General features: G+C 36.9%; 1 protein-coding gene across 1 annotated transcript in view; it reads right to left on the minus strand.

Moving 5' to 3' along the window:
- Window positions 1–10,360: 10,360 nt before the first annotated feature.
- Window positions 10,361–21,027, minus strand: part of LOC140331982 (chloride channel protein D-like) — a 64,448-nt gene continuing 53,781 nt past the window's right edge. The window contains exons 14-16 of the mRNA XM_072413305.1: window positions 16,866–16,956; window positions 15,376–15,471; window positions 10,361–10,832 (exon numbers count right to left, since the gene is read on the minus strand). Coding sequence (XP_072269406.1) covers window positions 10,605–10,832; window positions 15,376–15,471; window positions 16,866–16,956 — 415 coding nt within the window. The 3' untranslated portion in view covers window positions 10,361–10,604. The remainder of the gene's footprint in view (window positions 10,833–15,375; window positions 15,472–16,865; window positions 16,957–21,027) is intronic.

The following is a 21,027-nucleotide window of genomic DNA, read 5'->3' on the forward strand; positions in this document are numbered from 1 at the left end:
GCATATTTCAAAGTTAAACTTGGTGATCAAGAAAAGTCTTGGGCCGCTCATAAGGTATGCAAACAGTGTGTCGAGTGTTTACGAATGTGGACAAAGGGAACACGTGATAAGATGCTTTTTGGTATACCTAAGGTTTGGCGAGAGCCAGGAGATCATTTCAGTAACTGTTACTTTTGTATAAGGAAAACTTCAGGATATAATAAGAAAAATAAATGTAACATAGAGTATCCTAGTCTACCATTGGCTACACGCCCAGTGGCTCATTCAGATGAATTCCCAGTGCCGGTTTTCGTTACACTATCTTCTCTTGAAGAACATGATTATGGTGATGAACTAGGTGATAACAATGATGAAGAGTTTGAAATTGAGGAGGACTTTGATCAGCATGAGTTAAGTGATTTGGGACTATCGAAGAAGGCTTCAGAACTCTCAGAAAAACTTACTTGAAAAAGGAACAAAGGTATTGTACATTCGAACCAGAGAAATTTCATTTTTCCTACAGTACTTTAGAACTGACACTGGCTTTGTGTATTGCTATAACATACCTGGTTTAATGGAAGAATTGGTAATTCCAATCTATAACTCAAGTGAATAGCGACTATTCATCGATAGCTCAAAGCGGATCTTAAAGTGTGTCCTTCTTCACAATGGCAATATATTTGGGTCTGTCCTAATTGACCATTCAGTTTCTCTTTGTGAAGAATATGCAGACATAAAGACAGTCATTAGGTTGTGGCAATATTACCAACACAATTGGGTCATCTGTGTTGACCTTAAAATGGTATGCTTACTTCTTGGTCAGCAACGCGGATACACCAAGTAACCCTGTTATCTGTGCATGTGCGCCAGCAGAGCTCGTGAGAGGCATTGGGTGGAAAGGAATTGGCCTCCAATATCTGCCCTAAAACCAGGTGATCCAAACATTCTACATGAGCCACTTGTTGATAGAAAGAATATTATATTCCCGCCTCTGCACATGAAACTGGGTCTGATGAAGCAGTTCGTTAAAGCTTTACCAACTGAAGGAGACTGTTTCCAGTTTTAGCATTTCCTAGCCTGTCATTTGAAAAAATAAAGGCCGGTGTGTTTGATGGTCCACAGATTCAGCAGCTCATCAAAGATGAACATTTCTTCAAGATAATGTCAGACATCGAAAAGAATGTATGGTTATCATTCAAAGCCATTGTCAAGGCCTTTTTTGGAAACACACGAGCAAATAATTACACAGAAATTGTCCAGAAACTTGGAGAGCTACAAAATGCTTGGTTGCAATATGAGCATCAAGGTGCATTTTCTTCATAGCCATCTTTCTAACTTTCGGAAAACTTTGGTGCAGTCAGTGATGAGGAAGGTGAATGATTCCACCAAGATTTGAAGCTCATGGAAGGACGGTATCAGGGTAGATGGGATGTACATATGATGGCTGACTATTGCTGGAGGATCCGGCGGGATTGTCCTAACACTGAACACTCCAGGAAAAGCTATAAGCGTAAATTTTTACCTTAACCGCTTACCCGATTAGTTTTTAAATGTTTTACTGTAAAAAAAAATGTGAGTAACAATAAATCCCTTGTATGAACAAAAGAAATTAAAAACAAACAGTACATTCAAGTTATTATTTCAATATTTTTTCATTGTATGCAAAATTTGTATGTTTTTTGACTAAAATAGAGGTTACCCTGTATCGTAAAAACTGGATGTGATAGCAAAAAAAATCACCACCCAAAAATTTAAAAAAAACAAGCGTAAGATCTAACGCAACAAAAAATGTGTTCCCAAGTGTCATCTTTAAAAATGCTTATCATTTGACATGCAACTTGATCTGAATCTTCCCTATATTTTCAATAGGACCGTTAAACTAAGTTGTAACTTAAGTTTTTCCTAATGATCTTGCTCTAACACTATTGTAGAAAAACCTAATGTAAATGTGTCAGTAGATTAAGAGAAATGAATACATCTACAATAAAAGCGGTGACCTCCTTATTATCAGTAGTGTAGAAGAATAATTGCTGTTACTGGTAAGCCTCACTAAGGCTATACATACACAGACAATGCAGCCAATTATGCAATATGCACTGAGTAGGGTGCAAATGTGCCTATAGAACTGCTAACATGCTAGAAAATCTCTGCATACAACCTGAGGTCTTTCCATTTTATCCAAAGAAAACACATCACACCCATTATTACAGCACACACATCCTAAATTTGGATGATTTCGAGGGAATGGTGTCATAGTAAGTCTTAAAATGACTTTGCTTAAAGTGAAATCAATTCAAATTGTGATGATTTGCTATGTTATAGGAAAAATACAAAAATGTTAATTGGGCCAAAGAAGAAACCTTTCTGTTGAATGGCTTCTAAAAAAATTTCAGTGCTCTTGCTGGTATGTAAAGGTGCCAAGGCATTCCTCTGCCTACTGCCTTATAGCTGTACAGTATATCTGGAATAGGAAAGTTACTTACTCCTTCCTCTGACTGATATTCCCAGGGGATTTGGAGTATGATTTAGCAATGTCGCTAAGTGTTGCACTCCATGTGCTGGGCGCTCTAAAATTAGTAAACAAAATACTGCCTCTACCAAAATGCTCTTCTCCCCAGAGAAAAGTTACAGAACAATGCATGGTTAAAAAAAAAAAAAAATCAGGTGCTGGTAGAACAGATGCAATACTGATAACTAGTCTTTTGTCTTCTGCCTTCCTATGTTTTGAACAAGCCAAAGCTCAAAGTTTTAGCAGAGGGTCACCACATTTTACACTGTGTGCCTTGTACTTCAAATGTATTTAGTATGGAAAACTGAATTTGTCATAATATCAGCTATATATAATCCCCAGAATGGTGGAGGGTGTACCAACAATGTGAGCTAACATGGCATTACACGGTGGTGTTACAGTGCTGTCAGTCTAACACATGATGCATGCTTACAGAAAGAGCATGTCAATTACTTTATCAAAGTCATGCTGCACTTTTTAGTTCATCACTGAGTATCTGGAACAAGGAAATGTCACTATTGTATTCTTTCAGTGTAATGTGATGTCAGCAGTGTGCAAGGGGGTGTAAATAAAAAAAGAAGAGGCTAAATAGAATCACAAATATTTTGGCAAGCAGCAACACTCATACATTTTTCCAACTGTCTATTAAGCTGTTTGGCCACAGTTCAGTTTTTATTAATTCCATCTCTCAGCAAAAATCTATTAATGGTGTAATAGACAGGGTCACCACTTTGTTCCCCACAAAGAACACCACAATCTATCCCAATAACATGATATTTATGCAAGGCATGGTATTCTTTGACAAGACATAGTTTAAGATCAAGTATTTTTATTACCACTTAGCACAATGCCTTGGAGTCTTAATCTAGGAGTCTCTGAGTAGTTTAAACATTGATTTTGGTTTTCTCTATGTTGGCAGAATTTGCTCCTACTGAACAAAACAATAGTGACATCTAGTGTATCTGAGGAATGTTTCTGGTGCCATGCAATTCTTGTGTTACTAATGAAATGAGAAGCATCCTCTCACAGGACCCAAACTAAGAGCTGTGATGGGACTTGGTGCTTATTTAGATTTGTATTATTTATTTGACTATAGCCAGGCAAAGCAAAGCAAACAAAATAGAAAATGAACAAGTTTTCCTGCATTCAAAATACAATATATATTTAAAAATGATTTGTTTTCAGTTGTCATACTGTGTTTTAGTCATTTTTTTTTCATTTTCTTTTCATTGCTTGGAATGGCAACTGCAGATCAATGGGCCAATTTGCAGAATGTGGGAATTGTTGCACAGAAAACACAGCACTTTTTAAATCTTTGCATTTCACTTGCTTTGTTAAAAAATATAGAATAAAGTATTGCAATACATCAGGAGAGAATTGTTCATATAAGAAGCTGTCTTTTATGAATACTGTTTAGATCATGGAGAAATCTAGTAACTGATGAACAGGCTTAACAGTCCATCAGTGTGTGGATAAAAGGACATATCTTGACCCTTTATAGTCAACTTACCTTCAAACTACTTGCTCCTCTACACTAGCAAGAATACCCGGCACTTCCAGGTTTGTTCCCTTGTAATGGTGACCAGAATTATCAGTTATTTACTAGGCCTGTGCACAATATTGGGGTATCCAATGGTTCACCTTTATAGTTGAATTCAGCATTGGCTGTTCAGTAGTAAAGAGTTGTGGGAAGTAAAGACAAGGCGAGTATATAGGGTCAGGGGGTTTCAGAGACCTTGCAGTATTTCTTAAAAGCTGAAATGCAAGCAGACCTGTCTACACAAGTGAATACACAGATGTGATTTTTCTTGGTTGATTATTTGAAATTTTATAACTATAATTATGATTCATATACCTCTACCAGATCGCACAACCAAGAGAATACCATTGCTTTCTCTGCAGGTAAGGAACACAGTCGTATCATCTCCTGGCTCCAAATCTGCTGAATTGACTATTGAAAAGCAGCAACACAATGGAAAGCCATAATCTCTGCTCATTTTATCATTATTTATATTATTAGTATTAAAATTATTATTATTAATAATAATAATATTAATTATAATAAACCAGATTTATGTAGCTCCATAATAGCTTCATAATATGTTGTATATCTGTCTACAATTCAGCTTTAATGTTACAGAGTAACAAAGTACTTTGTTAAAAGGCCTAACCACTTACAATTATGCTTGTGGTAGGGCCCTTTGTCACAGATTTACATAAAAAGGTCAAACCCAAAGACTTCACTTTTCATTCCTCAGTAATGGTATCATGCGTTTAAAAATTAGAACTAGTGCTAATTCTAAGGTGTTCTGTATTGTCAGCTTAATGTACATGTAACAGAATTTCCCCAAGTTGATGTATGAATTATATTTGTGTTGATATTTGGTAGTTTTTTTGTATTTTTGTTCAGCGTGGTCCAGTGGGTTCTTTTTGACAGCTATAATCCTTTTTCTATCCATGAACTTTGTTTAGTTAATAACGTCACAGTATATCTAGCATATACTTTTGGTATTATGATATAACTCATATGTCAGACGGGAAACATTCTGTATGTTTCAAGACATTTGACCCTTTCCATACCATTGGTCCTAACAGTGGAAAACCCCCACTGCTATCACTACAGCTCAGTAAAATCAATAGTTTTGTATTCTTTAATATTACAATAAAAAACAATAAGGCTCCATGCAGGGAACTCATGTAAACTGTCAGTTGTAGATGGTTCCCAAAATCCATGACAGTGGTAAAGAATAAAGAAATAAAAACTGTGACATTTGTACACTAATAATGTACACATACTATTCACATTTCACAGACATTTGCCCATATTGGTGTTTTAGTATATATTTTACACACATTCATTCTTGGTTAAAATAACAAAGATATAGGTATACAGTACCTGTTCTCATATTCATGTGCCTGTTGTTTTACAAACATTTCCATCTGTCACACTTTAATATTTAATATTTTATTTTATATATACATATTGTTAAGTCTTATCTACGTCTCTGATAAGAAAAGGAGAATTGATACAGTAAGCACTACATAAAGATTAATTAGTTCTCTGGGCTTGTCATATCAAATATATTTCCAAAAGCTTAACTTTAATGCAATAATTGGAACATTGAAAAAAATGATGTCAGAAAAGCCATGTGCAGCTCTTTTGTATTCAGAAACCCCTAAGCCCCTCTCAGATCTCCTATGCAGCAACTAAAAATGAAAATGAAATCACTTATCAGTGTGATTAAAAGAGCTGCCCAAGAGTGCAGTTGTTGTGTGAGACTTGGATCTGCAAGCTAAGATGGCAAGAAAGGTGCAGGAGGTCTATAAGAGCTATTATCTGGAAATCCATTTAAATAAAATCAATTTATGAGAATTTGCTTATACAAAATAAGTTTTAAAAAAATTATCAGCAGAATTCCTAATCACAAAACTAACAATTGCAGTTCCCTCGCTAATGAAGAATTACATTTAATGGTTCAGATCTAAAAGCTAAACTCTTATCTAGATGCAAATATAGGGAATACACATTTTTATTCCCTAATATATGTAATCTCTTTGAAACTATTGTGATTCTTTTTAGCAGTGCTTTAGATCTCTTCTCACTGCCCATGAGACATTTGGTTCAGTAAGCCCCAAGCTCTCAAGAAAACTAATATGTATTCTAACATTAGGTCATAACAAGGTGAAACAAATATACCAATATCCACTTCTTTTAAAAACTGACATAAATGTACTTAACACAAAACCTGACCCAAGATACATTCTATTAACCCCATGGATGCCATGGCCTTTGTGCAGCTTTATGGCACGATGTTCATTATTATACTATACTTAGTGATATATGTGTAAACGGCCAAATCACTCACTGTGCATGTTCACATGTGACCTCCTGACTTTATTGATGTGACTTCCTTCAGCTTGCTAACATTACCTACAGGCTTATATGTGTGCATTTTTTCTAGGTTTTTCACTTCTATTTATCCAAGACCACTCTACAACACATTTGATAAAAATATCCTTGTCTTTTGTATTTGAGGAAGTACATCAATAGGTAAATAAAGATTGGAAGTATAAAGGTGCCTTTTAATAATTATCAGCTGTTGTTATGCATACTTCCAGACTTTGTGCAACTCAATAGAACTATGCATCAAATGTATAAATATGTGACAGGGTCTTCTTTGTGTCTACATTAAGAATCCCTGATACTTTTCTTTATTTTGTCTGTCCAAGGTATTAATAGAGAATGGCTCATAAAAGAAGACAGCAGCCAACACAAAATCAAGTTGTCGGGGAGTCCTAGGTATGTTAAGCAGTGAGAGTACCTAGAGGAATTAATGTTTGGCTACTCCATGGAATTAAAGTTGATCAACTTCTAGGTAATTAGGATGTTATGGTCCAGGATGAGAGGCTGGATGAGCACCTCTTGTGCAGTTTAAGTCCTGCTCTAGAAAAAAAAGCTATTTGCGATCACCTGTCAAACCTTGCCAAAGGAACCTGCAACATATATACCTAACGTTATCACCTTGATTTTTTTTCTGAAGCAATAGAAAATTATCTTTGATCTGTAAAGCTGTTTGACTGCTTTGGCTGATCTGCGCTTATGCTGAGCAATGCTGTACAGAAAATAGGTCCTGGTCAGTGGTGAGCTGTCATCTAACACTGGCAACAAAGCCTTCAGTTAAACACTATTACCAGCATCAGGGCACAGTTCCAATCTTTCTGTATTTATACAATTATTACTACTGAACAAGCAGAAAAAAAAAACAAACTGTAATAATATGACATGCATCTAAAAGCATCAAGTGCAACACAATGAGTTCTCTGCCAGAGGGACAGATATAAAAATATAAAATAGATTCAGTGGTAATGATGCTTTAAGCGAAAAATGAATTCATGAGTCAGTGGAAAGATAAATATAATGATTAACCTTTTATAGTGCATGTCAGTAAAAAAAGAAAAACAACAAAGTGTAAAAACCATAACCAAGCTTACCTTTAATGGCCAATAGCATAGAGAGAAACTGAAGATGTATAATAATCAAATTAAGGGTCTGAGAAGAGAAACATTTCTTTTTAAATAACAAATAGGCTGACTATTTTCACCCTACAATGCAAAAATGATTTGCCAATAGCAAAAATATTACATTAATATGCATGTGTATAAAACTCACTTTAACATGGTGAAAGGCTAAAGTGAGATACTATAGTATTATTGTGTGATTATAAACAAGGTAAATACTAAAGTATATCCAGTAAACAGTATATGCAATGTAGTAAACATAGTAAAAGAGTGCAACTTCATAGAATATACATATGTGCACAGTGTGTACATCCCCCCAGGCTCAAAATGAAGTAACATGAATGAGGTTGAAAGACATGGAAGTTATACTAAAGATAAACACAAGTTGAGTCTGCCTAAGCAATGTGTATCCTAATCCCCAAACATGACCCACTTTAGTTAGTACAAAACATTCTGCTTCTAATAATCTCTTTTCCTTTCTGATTACCACCCCTTGAGCTAGGTCAGTGAACCCTGCCTATATGTCAGGTGAACGCCAATAGTAAGGGAAAAAGATAAGTATATTGTCTTGTACCTAACAGAGTTTGCCATGTCAAAAGGTCAGTGAACCTATCAATTTAATTTATTACAACACTACAAAAAATACATCACTGAGCTTGTCAGCACATTTAGGAAAATGCCATTTTTATTATATATGCATAACAGCCTTTAAAGTAATCACTCAATATTTCAGACCATGATGATCTTGTTTCAGGAAAGCCTCTTCAAATAGGTTTTGTTCATCAAATAATAAGCTCATGCCAGTCTCTGCCGCCCTTTCTGTTCTTACATCTTCATAGAGAAGCACTGCAAGCAAGTGTCTGTATATTCTGAGAGTAGATTGGATCGTGGCTGCACATCGGTAATTCTTTGAAGTCTATGCCAGCCTTACTCATTAAAGCAATGCAAAGAGCAAGAATAAAGAATAATGCTCAAAACCCTCATCAACTGATCAGGTTCAGACTACTAATGAATTATTCTTTTGCTTACTGCACTGGAAAAAAATATATATAAATCTAAAGAAGTAAAGATGTTCGTCACAAACAAAATCAAACTCATGCTCAAACCATCTCATGCTTTGATAACATCCCTGTTTCTATACTGTCATGCTGAAGACAAATAAAGGCAGTGATTCTCAACATATGGTGAATGGCCCATCTGGGGTACCTTTGGCTGCTTTAGGAAGCACCTGTGCTTATTACTTTTGATGTAATACACTCAGGTATACAGCTTGTATCAGTGTTTCTCAACCTTTTTACTATGGGGAAGCCCCTTGAAAAAACTTTTAAGTTCCCAGGGAACCCCTGTATAATGACTCTATACACAAATCATAGTACATTGGTGTAGTGGTCAGTGGGAAGAATGCCTTGTGCATTGCTGGCAATGGGAAGAATGTCACCCTTACACATACAGGTAGTCCCCGACTTAGCTGTTGACCACCCACACTTAAAAACTGTACAGTATACAGCCACCCAGAATCTCCTCTTCAGGTTTCCAGGCTCAATCTTCCTCCCACCTTTGCGTTCCTCCACAATCCCCGGTATGCAGAGAGTCACTGAACCTGTCACTGACAGGCGCTGCATGCTCACAGCCTTACCGGGTCTTTCCTTCACTCCTCACCTAATGACCAGTCTCAGGAACAAAACCTGGTAAGACAAGTAGCATCTGTACTAAAAATGATAATTGATGTCAGTTAAAGATAATTGAGAGCCACAAACTTCTCAAGGAACTGCTAGCTACCACTGGAGGAACCCTAAGGTTCTACAGAACCTTGGTTGAGAAACATAGGCTTGGATAATACTTTATTTTATATAAGCCTAAATAGAATATTTGTTTATAGTTTAAAAGCATACATTGACAGTTTCACTGGAGTTTCTTAATAAACTGTAACACAACATGGGGTATTTTAGATATTTGCAGCAGTAAAAAGCTGGGACAGAAAATGTAACACATTTGGTGGTGTTTTATTGGTACGCATATACTGGCCACTGGTCATTTTCATGATATAAAGACAAATGTACCAAGTGCAAAATTTCACAATTAATTTTTTTCAGGTTTTGATGGACGACGACTTTATTGTTTAGTATGATTTAACTGAGTATCATTGAACCAAAAAGAAATAGCCTTCATCATCCATTAGAGGAGTTTCCAATTGTAATCCCACAAGAACTGTGCTATAAATCAGCATGATGTGGTTGGGAGGGAAGTGTTTTGCACAGTCATAGTTTGTAAGGGTGTTGGCTACTGTTATAAATAGATTGTTATTACAAATACCTTTAGGGACCACCACCGAATCATTTTCATGACTTTTGCACAGCTGCATTACTTCACCACAGATTAAAAGATGAAAATAAATTATTTCAGATTCTGTGAAAAGATATGAAACATACCCAGCTAGTGACCTCTGAGGATTGGTTTTGGGCTGTGAAAGTGTATTTTTATATCTGTTTAAGTTCCAAAAAATGGGTTGATCCTGCCAGTTATTTAAAGCTGTCCTGTGCTTCGTGCCCTCTACCTGTTTGATTTCAAACAAGTCCTAGGGGAGGCAGCCTAAAAGGCATTTGCTATACTTGCAAGGAAAATGTAGAAGAATAAAACATAGTAAGGTCCCTTTATTATGTGTCCCTATCAGAGATAGACAGAAACCAGCACTACTCGCTCTACTACCAACCCAGACTCCAGAAGTGCTCCGGTAATGGTATTTTGTTGTGTTGCTGTAGGATTTTGTTGAAATATTTTGTATCATGACACACTGTCTATAAATATGGGGAATAATAAAATACATTTTATTATTAAAGGAAAACAAAATCAAGTCAAGCGTCTGATATGGTTTATTGTACTTGTCAGAAGCAAAGCATGAGAAAATGTGTATGCAGTATTTCTTACATTCTGGAACATACACATACCTTAAGCTACATTTCTTTACATAATGCAGCACAGGATATTGTAACAAATAAAATAGAAAAATCTCAGTAGTTGAGACTTCTGGCGTATACTGCCAACAACTCTGGATTTTTCACTTCATTCACTGTGGCCTCAGAATACCTCATATTAATTTCTATCTTAAGAGCTCCTCATCCGAATCCTGCTTTCCAGAGTCCAATTTAATCAGTCTTTTCTCCAGCTGCAAAGATATCAGATCCTTCCTGGTGATCATCCCAACTGCCCTGTTCCGAAGATCTACAACTGTCAGATGGCGCAGGCCCAGGGTTCGGAACACAACATAAGCCCGCTGCAGAGAGAAATGAGCTTGGACGCACACGGCTGACTTATTAATATATGGCTCCTGTGAAAACAAAGCTTCTTGTTAGAACGTGGGCCAATTCTACATAAGACAAAACTGTTTAAAGAAGATATCACAAGTATGTTTGGAGTAAAACATAGAAGTTCAAATAGTGCTCTGCTAAGTGCTATTTATAATGTTTAAACTTGAGTTGCATGAAGATATGAAAATCATACATTAATGCAGATCTATAAACATTAATATATATTTTTTTATTACTAGCAGTATAAGTACCTACATTTTACTTCGTAAAAGTCTTTTATAGTCTACTGTACTTCAGAGTTTAGACAATTAATGGAGAAACAGTACAGGGAACCAGAGAAGAATGTTGTAGCACAATGAGCATACCAATAGGAAGAGACAGCAGGTTGATTATAATATTAGCCTATCAGTGTGCCACTTTCCTCTCCTGGATTAGGGCTGAAGAAGAGATCTGTAAGAAAGATCAGATCCCTTCCCCTGCCAGGCAATATTGTGTTGTGTGGCAGAACTGTAATCCCCGAGTTAAGGACATCCGACATATGGACTCATTCATTCGTTTGAAGGACGGAGGCTTGATAGGGGGGAGGGGGTTGTTTGCATGACTTCTGCAAGATCTTGTAACTCTTTAATGGCAAAGACAAACTCTGCAGTTGTTTCTTTTTGCATATCAAAGCACAGCTTGCTCCAGAAGGTAATGAGTGTCTAGGCTCCATAATTTTGTTTTTGCTTTGTTTGTGAGTAACTCACAGTGGGGATTTTTTACAGTAACTGACACCACACTGCCTAATATTATGTTGAGATAAACAAATTCAACTTACGAACAAACCTACAGTCCCTATTTCGTATGTAACCTGGGGACTACTTGTATTTAGCTGTTTGCTTTGAGTTCAGGTTTATCACACAAATCCCTATTTAGTCCCATGATCATTGGCACCATGTTTAATCCAACAATTCTCCTAATGGCAACATGTGTACTACTATCACCACCAATCCACTGAGCCCACTGCCGATCTAATGGATTTAATACTTTGGCCTTGATTTATTAAAGTTCCACAAGGCTGGAGAGAATACGCTTTCGTCAGTGAAGCTAGGTAATCCAGCAAACCTGTAATGGATTTCCTAAAAGTCAAGCTTTTGTTAGCAAATGTTTTCAATCCTGGACCAGATCCATTCCAGATTTGCTGGATCACCCAGCTTCACTGTTGAAAGTGTATTCTGTCCAGCCTTGGAGAACTTTAATAAATCAGGGTCTTTGAGTCAGTGGGCCTGATTTAATAAAGCTCTCAAAGGGTAAAGGATCTGGTCAATTCTGCTCTCCAGGGCTTTATTACAGAGAGAATTGCCATCACTTCCTGAACTGTTGACAATGTACAAAAATTATTTACTTTAGTAGAATAGGAGAAGACTAAAACCCCTTCCTTATTTGTATTTCGTCTGCAAATTTATTGTAGATTTTTTCTCACTTAATGCCTGGCAAAACCATTTTCTGCAGGACGTAAGGATAAATCACTCTAATAGAGACTCATATAGGAGTAAAACCCTGACAGTGTTCCAAACCTCCCCCACATCATTCAGACCAGAATTCAGAAGGCAAGAAGTTATATTTTGGGGTACAAGAAGTTATATTTTGGGGTAATATCTGGGGCTATGTAAAATGAAACAAAAATAATAAAATAACTTACTGAATAGTGCTTTTATCATAACTTTTTTCTCTATTTCTATGCAATTAAAACCAAAAATGTATGTAAACAATTCTGCAATCACATGAAAGCCCTGACAACACCCAAAAAATAAAATTATTAAGGAGAAATACAAATGCTAACAATTAAGGTACAGAAGTGAAAACAAAATATAGTTTTCTGGGACTTAAGTGGTTAAACATCTCCCTGTCCAGGTTCAACTTATAGGCGACAAGATTCATGAATATTACATTTCTTGCAACTATGCTATAATTCACCAAATTACAGATAAACTTTATTATATAAAGGGCTGCTGAAGCCTCCTATTGGATTGCATGTGATTGGGTTTGCATACTGCTGTTTTCCTAGTACAGTGCTATGATGGTAATTTATAAGTGATTTTGATTATTATGGTCTTTGTAATTTGATACAACATTTTCTACCCTGGTAAATTTATGTGAAAAAATAATTTAGAAATAGTCTAACTCCACAAATTGGGCTGTGTACATTGCTACCTATGCACAGAGCTTCTCATCACGAGAATAAATAAAAACCATACTTTCTGTACTGCGATTCAAACTGCGAAAATGAGGTGCTGAAAACGAGGTTTGTTAAACCAAAGACCGCAGGCTTACCTTCAGCTATTGTGACTGGACCAAATCCAAGTATTAAGATTGCGAATTAAATCAACCAACATTTTTTTATTAGGCTGTAGTATATTACATGCTTAAAATCTCTTTACAGTCTATTTAATTTCCTTGATAGTAAAGTATACTGTGCTGAGAAATGTGGGTGGCTGCGGGAAATATGGAACCTGTTCAGTGTACATCCAGACAGCGAGCCTCGTATTGCTGCATGCATCCACCTCTGACATTCTCATGTAAACAGATCCGACAGAAAGAGATTTTCTCACACAAAAATATCTTCATTTACCCTCCAGATGTGCCATCAAAATTACAAGCAAAGAATTTCACATAAAAATAAACCAATGTTAATGGGGCTAAAAGGACCATCCTGTGACATTCACTGCAATTTAGTATATATATTTAATATATTAATATAAATTGTCTAAAGATTATACTGCTTTTGATTTCAGCTGTCACAGCTGCAGTTTTTATACACATCATTATCACACAGGTTCATAGGAGGGTGCTCAACTTCAGCCCAATTGTGCTTTTTTGTAGATTTTATTGCATCTGTGCCCACAAGTCCTGTGACACCATTTATCTCATGTCTTGTCTTGGTATCATGGGTTTTAAAGTGGGGACAAACAACTCCAATGGGGTCAAAGTTAGCTTTAAAAAGACTCCATCGTTTTTAACTCTCATCCAGTCTATTCAAAATCTTAAAGAAATATCCCCTTTAATTGGGATTTGGTTTAGTGCAATGAATGGTGCTAGTAATGCAGGTGTTGTCATTAGGGGTTTTGTTGGAGTAAATTGGTGCCAAAGGTAAAATATAGCAAAGGTCATAGGACTAAATGGCGATCTGTGCTTTTCGACATAATGCTCTTGGAGTTCTTCATGTAATCACTGACGGTTACACTTTGATACAATGGCCAGAGAATAGTGATGGGCATTTGGGGATCAACCCCATTTCTATCACCTGGGTTCCTTGGCACTTTTTGCATGCAAACTGGACTTGGCTCTTTATACATGCACTTACTTTTTACTCTTTCTTCATATGTGTGTACATCCTAAAATGAGATATCTTGTCTTTTAATGGAAAATTCTGCTCTTTTTCTCTTACAACCATCTTTAACTCTAAATTTTAAACTTCTTACTTGGATTCTCTTTTATTAGACCGTGTTCTCATTGTTTTCAGTCCATGTTGACAAGTCTTCTGCTCAAATCTGCATTTCTATTCAAATTTATTCAGCAGCATTCGAATGGTAAATGTAGCATTTGACAAGGAAAGGCTGCTTTTGACCTGCTTTACCTGCAGTTCAAAGCACCTTAATAAGACAGGCTCCATCCAAAGAAACACAGTGCAAGGCAAAGGAAGTTAAAATGCATCCTCTGAACTCTCCTTTAAACCGCTGAAGTAAAGTCAATAGGATTTTGCTGACCTGCACTTGATGTGCACTCATAAAGCACATGAAACATAGGAATACAAATCCAGTCGAAATGAGCCTTTGCAATAATCCATTTGAAGTGTCCGAGTACACAGACATAGGCTGCTTTTCATGCAATTACACAGACAAATTTTTAATGTATTGGGCAAAACAAAGGAATTTTGTTAGCTCACTTTTCATGCATCGGCCTTTATGCTACTATAGTAAACATGATGAAAGAAAGGTGAAAGAAAGACTTAGGTAAGTTTGTATACAGGCCAGCAATAACATTCTACAATCGTGATAATATAGGAAAAAGCTGAATTTATGATTCAAGATATTACATTGCTTCGACATTTGGCACGCTGGAACTTAAGGGAATTCTAAATGGTAATCACAAAAGACATTGTTAGGAGTAAAAAGGTCATCATAGAGCTGCTATTTGAAAAAAAGGTGCACAATTCACATATTTATTAAACATTACTAAAACAGCCAAATATGACATATAAATTATATATGATCCACAGACCGAGTATCACAGCGTCGATCTGGAATGCATTTTAATAGAAACAAAAAACTCTTCTAGACTTCTTTGTTGTATTTTCTTGCTGGCTCATTTTATCAACATCTGTTATGTTTATACAATATGAATTAAAACCCAGGAATGCTGTTTGTACTGTGCTACTTTTGTTGAAAATGTAAAGTCTCAGGATTGGCAATGTTTATGTAAATCAGTGCGGCTGACACAGCCATCATAAACAAATGATTTAAATATAACAAACACATTGTTCACAGAGGAAATGTTTGTTTTTGTATTTGGCTCTGTCCTTACCAGATTGATGAAGAGTTGCTGATACTGAGGGTCTGCAGAGTATTTGTTCAGCAATGTGTTCATCCGAGCCTCATCAGGAAGCTTTTCCACAGTTACCTGGAAGAGACCGCATAAGGTAATGTACTTGAGAAACAAAGGTGCAGTCCCTGGCTTTCACACTATATGAATACACTACAAAAGATGAATGGGCATTCACAATTACTGCTGATGAGCCTAAATGATCCAGGACATAGTAATAGGGAACATGGGCCTTTCATAGTCTCAGCAGGTGTTATATGGCTAGATAAACAATCTTTTAAACAAAAGAAACAGGACAGGACAAAAATTGCTAGTTTCATCCCACTGTGGTTTGGATATGTGCAGCCTAACACCTGTTACCATAATGTGATAGTACGCACAGCATGCCATTATACTTAAATAGTCAGGCCCCAATTCCAGGTGTGACCTTAAAGTGCATTTCCTGTCTTGGCAAAAAACTGAATAACTTATTTACAGCAGATCCTACAGAGTGTTATTTGATAATCGCGCAGTGAAGCTTTAAAACATTATAAACATATAATCAGCCAGATGAAGTTTTTCAGTTTACAGTCCCTAACGCTATGGAAGTTCATCTTCTTTCCTAAGACCTCACTTCAGCAATCTGGATTGTATACCAGATCGAAGGGAGCCAGACAATCAAAAAAAAGGCAGAGGTTTTTGTTTGGCTTACACAAGAACCAGACACTTTTTATATGCTGGTAACTGCTGTCTGTGTAAGATTCATGTTAAGAAATACAGTATGTACATCTTCCAAGAAGTTTCTATAATATTAACTTTTATCTTACATAAGTCAAGTGTACCAACATTAATGTTTTGGAATGGTTTCCCACCACTAATGCATGCGTAGCTTGTGCCTTGGATGTTGAGATAAAGAGGGTGTGAACTGCAACAATGCTCAAAAACAGCAAACAGAGGAGGAAGAAACAGTCACCAATATTGCTTAGCAAAGTTTGTTGTGTGCCTCATATCTGCATGTATGTGGTGATCTTGGGAGAGGAAGAGGGCCCATGATGTTGCCCATGATGACTGGTGGTCTGATAACTGGAAGCCCATTTCAGTGCATTAAACCCTTATCATGGCCATGGAATTCTCCACTTTTATAGTGGAGAATGCTTTGAGCAGGATGAGGGATGCTGAACTGCGACTTGGTGAGTAGGAGTGGATATAGGGATGTGCAAAGTGTGCCACTACACAAGGGCCCCAGACCCTCCTCAGCCAACAGGAGCCACCACACAGGTCCCTACTTAAATTGGCAGGAGGGAGCCCATACCAGTTCTGCACAGGGGCCCCCTATTGGCTATATCTGCCACTGTTGGGGAACAGGGTAAAGTTAGAAAGTTCCAGACCAACAAGGGGAACTTAAGGGGAACGTGAAAAAAATAGGCAAAAGAATGTGAATTATGTAAGCTTGAACAAATAAAATGTCAATCTCCAAGTAATACAGAATTTACCTGCTGGTACTGGAGTACAGTTCTAAAATCACCATCATCTTCTGTAGTTTGAAATATTTGACTGTTGGAGAGCAGCATGTACAACTCCATTCTGTATAAAAAAGAATAGAAATAATTATCAGACTGCTGTAAAAATCAGTCATGTATGAATCACAGTGGTTAATGTAGCTTTCAGATCCTATACCTTTGCACTTGGCTTTGTAATAAATTGTGCCATTGTTGTCTGGAACTTCCATGCTCTTAGTATTACAGCTTAGCCCTAACAAGAAAAGTATGATGTCAACAACAAACCTGGATATGTACCAACAAAAGCTGTGGCCTAAAGCAACAAAGTGTCAGGTGGTGGGAGGTCTGTTTATAGTTTTATTCCACAACTTTTTACACATTATATTCAATACATTGTCTGATATAACTAAGGGACCAGGGGAGGACATACGGAGGAGCAAAGTGTACCTCTGCAGAAGGGCCCAGACCCTCATCAGTGAACAGGGGCCCCTACAGGGACCTCAAGCCATTTCAGCAGGAGGACCCAAGTCAGCTCGGCACAGGGGCCTGCTGTTGGCTACGCCCAACAATGTAAGAAACCATAGCCTCCAAGCTGCAAAAAATCCTATCAAATATTCCATATCAAGTTAACATGATACAATGCTAACTTAGCATCATCCACCCAGCTGACAATGCGTGTCACTGACCCTGAAAGTGCTATTAATGTTCTTGCTCTCCTAATGGGAGCGGTGACTTCAGTGAAGTGGAGTTATTTTAGAATTAGGTCATCTCAGAAGGGTTGGCTGCCCAAGAAGTGGGTCGGCTGAGGGCAGTGGTTTGCACTGACCAGTAAATTGAGGTTAGGGAGCATGGACATGGCCTGCTACAAAGTTTCTTTGTCTTGGAAATTTTGTCACTGATACAAAATAGCAACAGAAAGCTGACCTGAGCCTTTTTCTGGATTCAGTTTTTAGGTGTTAGTGTACCTTTCTATAAAGAATACATGATTGATAGCATAAGGAAGAAAATCACATTCTTTACTTTATAGGGATCAAACTCAGAATTCCATACAGAATTACACATTGCAAATCTACTTTTATTCTACATCAATAATTCTACATTTAATACTTTCTATGCAACTGCATCAATTTATCATGATCATTGTGAATTAGGGAACAGTTATAGCCTAATTAGTAAACATTCTCTATAGATATACATTTGGTAAGCACATTTTTCAAGTTATGCTCAGTTTTCCCAGGTGGTTTTGCAAGTATAAATTGAACATATGTGCAACACTATATATATAATTGCTTTATATAACAGTTATGGTTAGCATGGTTTTCTGTAGATAGCTGGTGAAACCAGTAACAAGTGAAAATATCTATTCATCTTACCATCCACAATTCTCTCCTATTAGTTCTCAATTTCTATGATCACACACAATATATGTCAGGTGCCAGGGACTGTCATGATATCAAGTACAAGTTTTTCTGTAATAGCAATGGAAATGTTGTGCATTGACATTAGTGCATTGGTGAACTATTCCATCTGAGAATAACCTGTGCCAATACATTAACTTTGCTGGTGGTTTAATAAATGTATTTCACTTCAAAAAGTTAAAGTGTAAGGCCAGTAAATGATTGTTTTATCGGGTTAGCAAAGAAAGGGGTAAAAACCTCATTAGGTTTTCTTTTTGTCTGCTAGAGAAATTACTTTTTACTTCCTGTCCTAAAAACACAAGAAACATCAATTACTTTTTACTTCCTGTCCACAAAAACACAAGAAAATCTCCCCAAATTACATAATTCCAATTTTTTTAAATCCTAGAGAGTTGTCGCTGGAACAATTGTTCCTATTAGAGGATTTCCCTCTCTTATTGTTTTTGGTGTAGTGATTAGTTCATATGAAAATAACAGGTGAATCTCCATAGTAGATATACAGACATCCAAAAAAAAACATGGCAGACAGTCTAATTCCCTACTAAACTAAAAAAACCTAAAAAATAAAAATTGCATTTACAGAAACTTTGAAGCGGACCTACACTGAGAGAATATGGAATAGGCCATTGCTGACCTGGTTCTAAAATATAGTAGACTCTCGACTATCCGGCCTAATGTGGTGTATGTCCAGGCCGAATACCAAAAAAGCCAGATGGTTTGGAGTTCTATAAATACACATTCTATGAATACATAAATATATAAATGTACCTTTATATGAGTTTTTAGTTTTTGAAAAAGTCCTTGATAGATGACTGCTTCACTATTTTAGCCTTCTTTCGCAATGCAATCTCCCTCCACTTACGCAATGAGATGATATCAGTTGGTATATGTACTGCAGTGCTGCCTCAATGGCCTTGAACCCTTCCGAATGTGGGATGAGATTTTTCCTGTCATCTAAGAATGCCTCCTCCTCTTCTACTATTACTTCACCATGTGTTACCATTTCCACAATATCGTTGTCAGTTCTTTCATGAAGTTCGTCATTTGCCATCCATTCTATAATGTCCTCTGCACTGACATTTGCACAGCCCGGTACTTTTTCCAGCAACGAAAGAAGTTTACCAATTTCATCTTCCACTTCGGTTTCACACATGTGTTCAAGGTTGAAACGTCCACCTTCATGGTCCATAAGAATTTTCCAAGACCTTACAAGTGAGATGTTTGGAATCACTTCCCATACTTCGACCACCCACCTTATGACATCTAGCATGTCAATCTGTTTTAGAGTGGTAACGTAGTCTTCATTATTATCAATCGCTGATATTAGATGACGCCGAAGACGATACTTTTTCTTTAGAATTTCAAGGACGCCCTGGTCTATGGGCTGACAAACAGCCATCACATTGGGTGGTAAACATAAAGCTTTGATGTCTCCATCTGTGAGTTTGTCCCTGGCCTGATGGAAAGGTGCGTTGTCAAGAAGTAGCACAGGTTTTCTTGGCAAATTGTTGTCTTTCAAATGTTTTTCTACAGTCGGTACGAATTCATTTTGGAACCAGGTTTTAAAGATTTCTGAATTCATCCATGCTTTCCTTTGATATGTGTGATATTGGGGTAGTGATTGCTGATTTTTCAGTTTTTAAAAACTCTAGGTTTCTTTGATTTTCCTAATAACATTAACCTAAGCTTGTGGTTGCCAGTTGCATTACTGCAAGCCAGGATAGTGACTCATTCCTTGCTTTTCTTGTATCCTGGTGCAGCTGCTTCTTTCTTTGATGCAAACATTTTTGTAGGGAGCATCTTATAATTTAAACCAGTCTCATCGCAGTTGTACAACTGCTCCCTAAAAATTCCCTTCTTTTCAATAAGCTTAGAAAGATAGTCTTTGAACACTCTTTATCAGCACTTTATTCCACTTCCACTAGATTGGGCAGCACACCACTTTTCAATTTCTGCTCGATTTTTCTTCCAGTCTCCAACTGTACTTTTCCCGACTCCTAACTCCAAAGCAGTAGTTTTTGCCTGTCCAGTCGCTTTATAGCGTGTAGTTTTTTCTCCATAGTTACTACAACCTTTTTTCTTTTATCATAAATTTCATTATCTTTAATACAAAAAACAATTAAGGACACCAAACAACAATTTACTAACGTAGCCAGTAACAGTGGAAAATGTATCCCGCACTTGTTGACATCCGATACACAACTGAAGTGAAGAACACGTAGCAGGGAGGGGAAAACTGCATGCGGCACGCAGAAGTATTTTAGCACTACAGTATTCATTTTTAGGCCAGATAGTACGTGAGCAAGATAGACGCGGATAGTCGAGAGTCTACTGTATACTTCTTGTCTGTTTGATGTTCTGATCTTCTTCCTATAATACTTTCTGATCACTGAAAGTGATAACTCAGAAGGGCCTCAAACTCAATTGTTCAACTAATTGCACCCAACTTGTCACACAGTTACCTGCATGCTTGGTGTAGGTGTTACTGAGACTGCTACCACTAAAACATTGGCTTTACATCTTAACAATTAGCATTCTTTAGAATGAGTTCAGCAATCTCTCAGAGGCGAATATAGGCCACTTTAGGCTGTGTCTACATGGACGGTTTTAAAAACACATGTAAATGTTCCTACTGTATTTTTATGTGTTTTACGCATTTTAAAGCTTGCCTTTAAACCGCTGGAAAAGGTTTATGCCGCGCTTTACCACGTTTTAACTGCGATTATTCAAGCGTCTAC

This window comes from Pyxicephalus adspersus, chromosome 5 (assembly GCF_032062135.1).
Source record: "Pyxicephalus adspersus chromosome 5, UCB_Pads_2.0, whole genome shotgun sequence".
Classification (NCBI taxonomy): domain Eukaryota; kingdom Metazoa; phylum Chordata; class Amphibia; order Anura; family Pyxicephalidae; genus Pyxicephalus; species Pyxicephalus adspersus.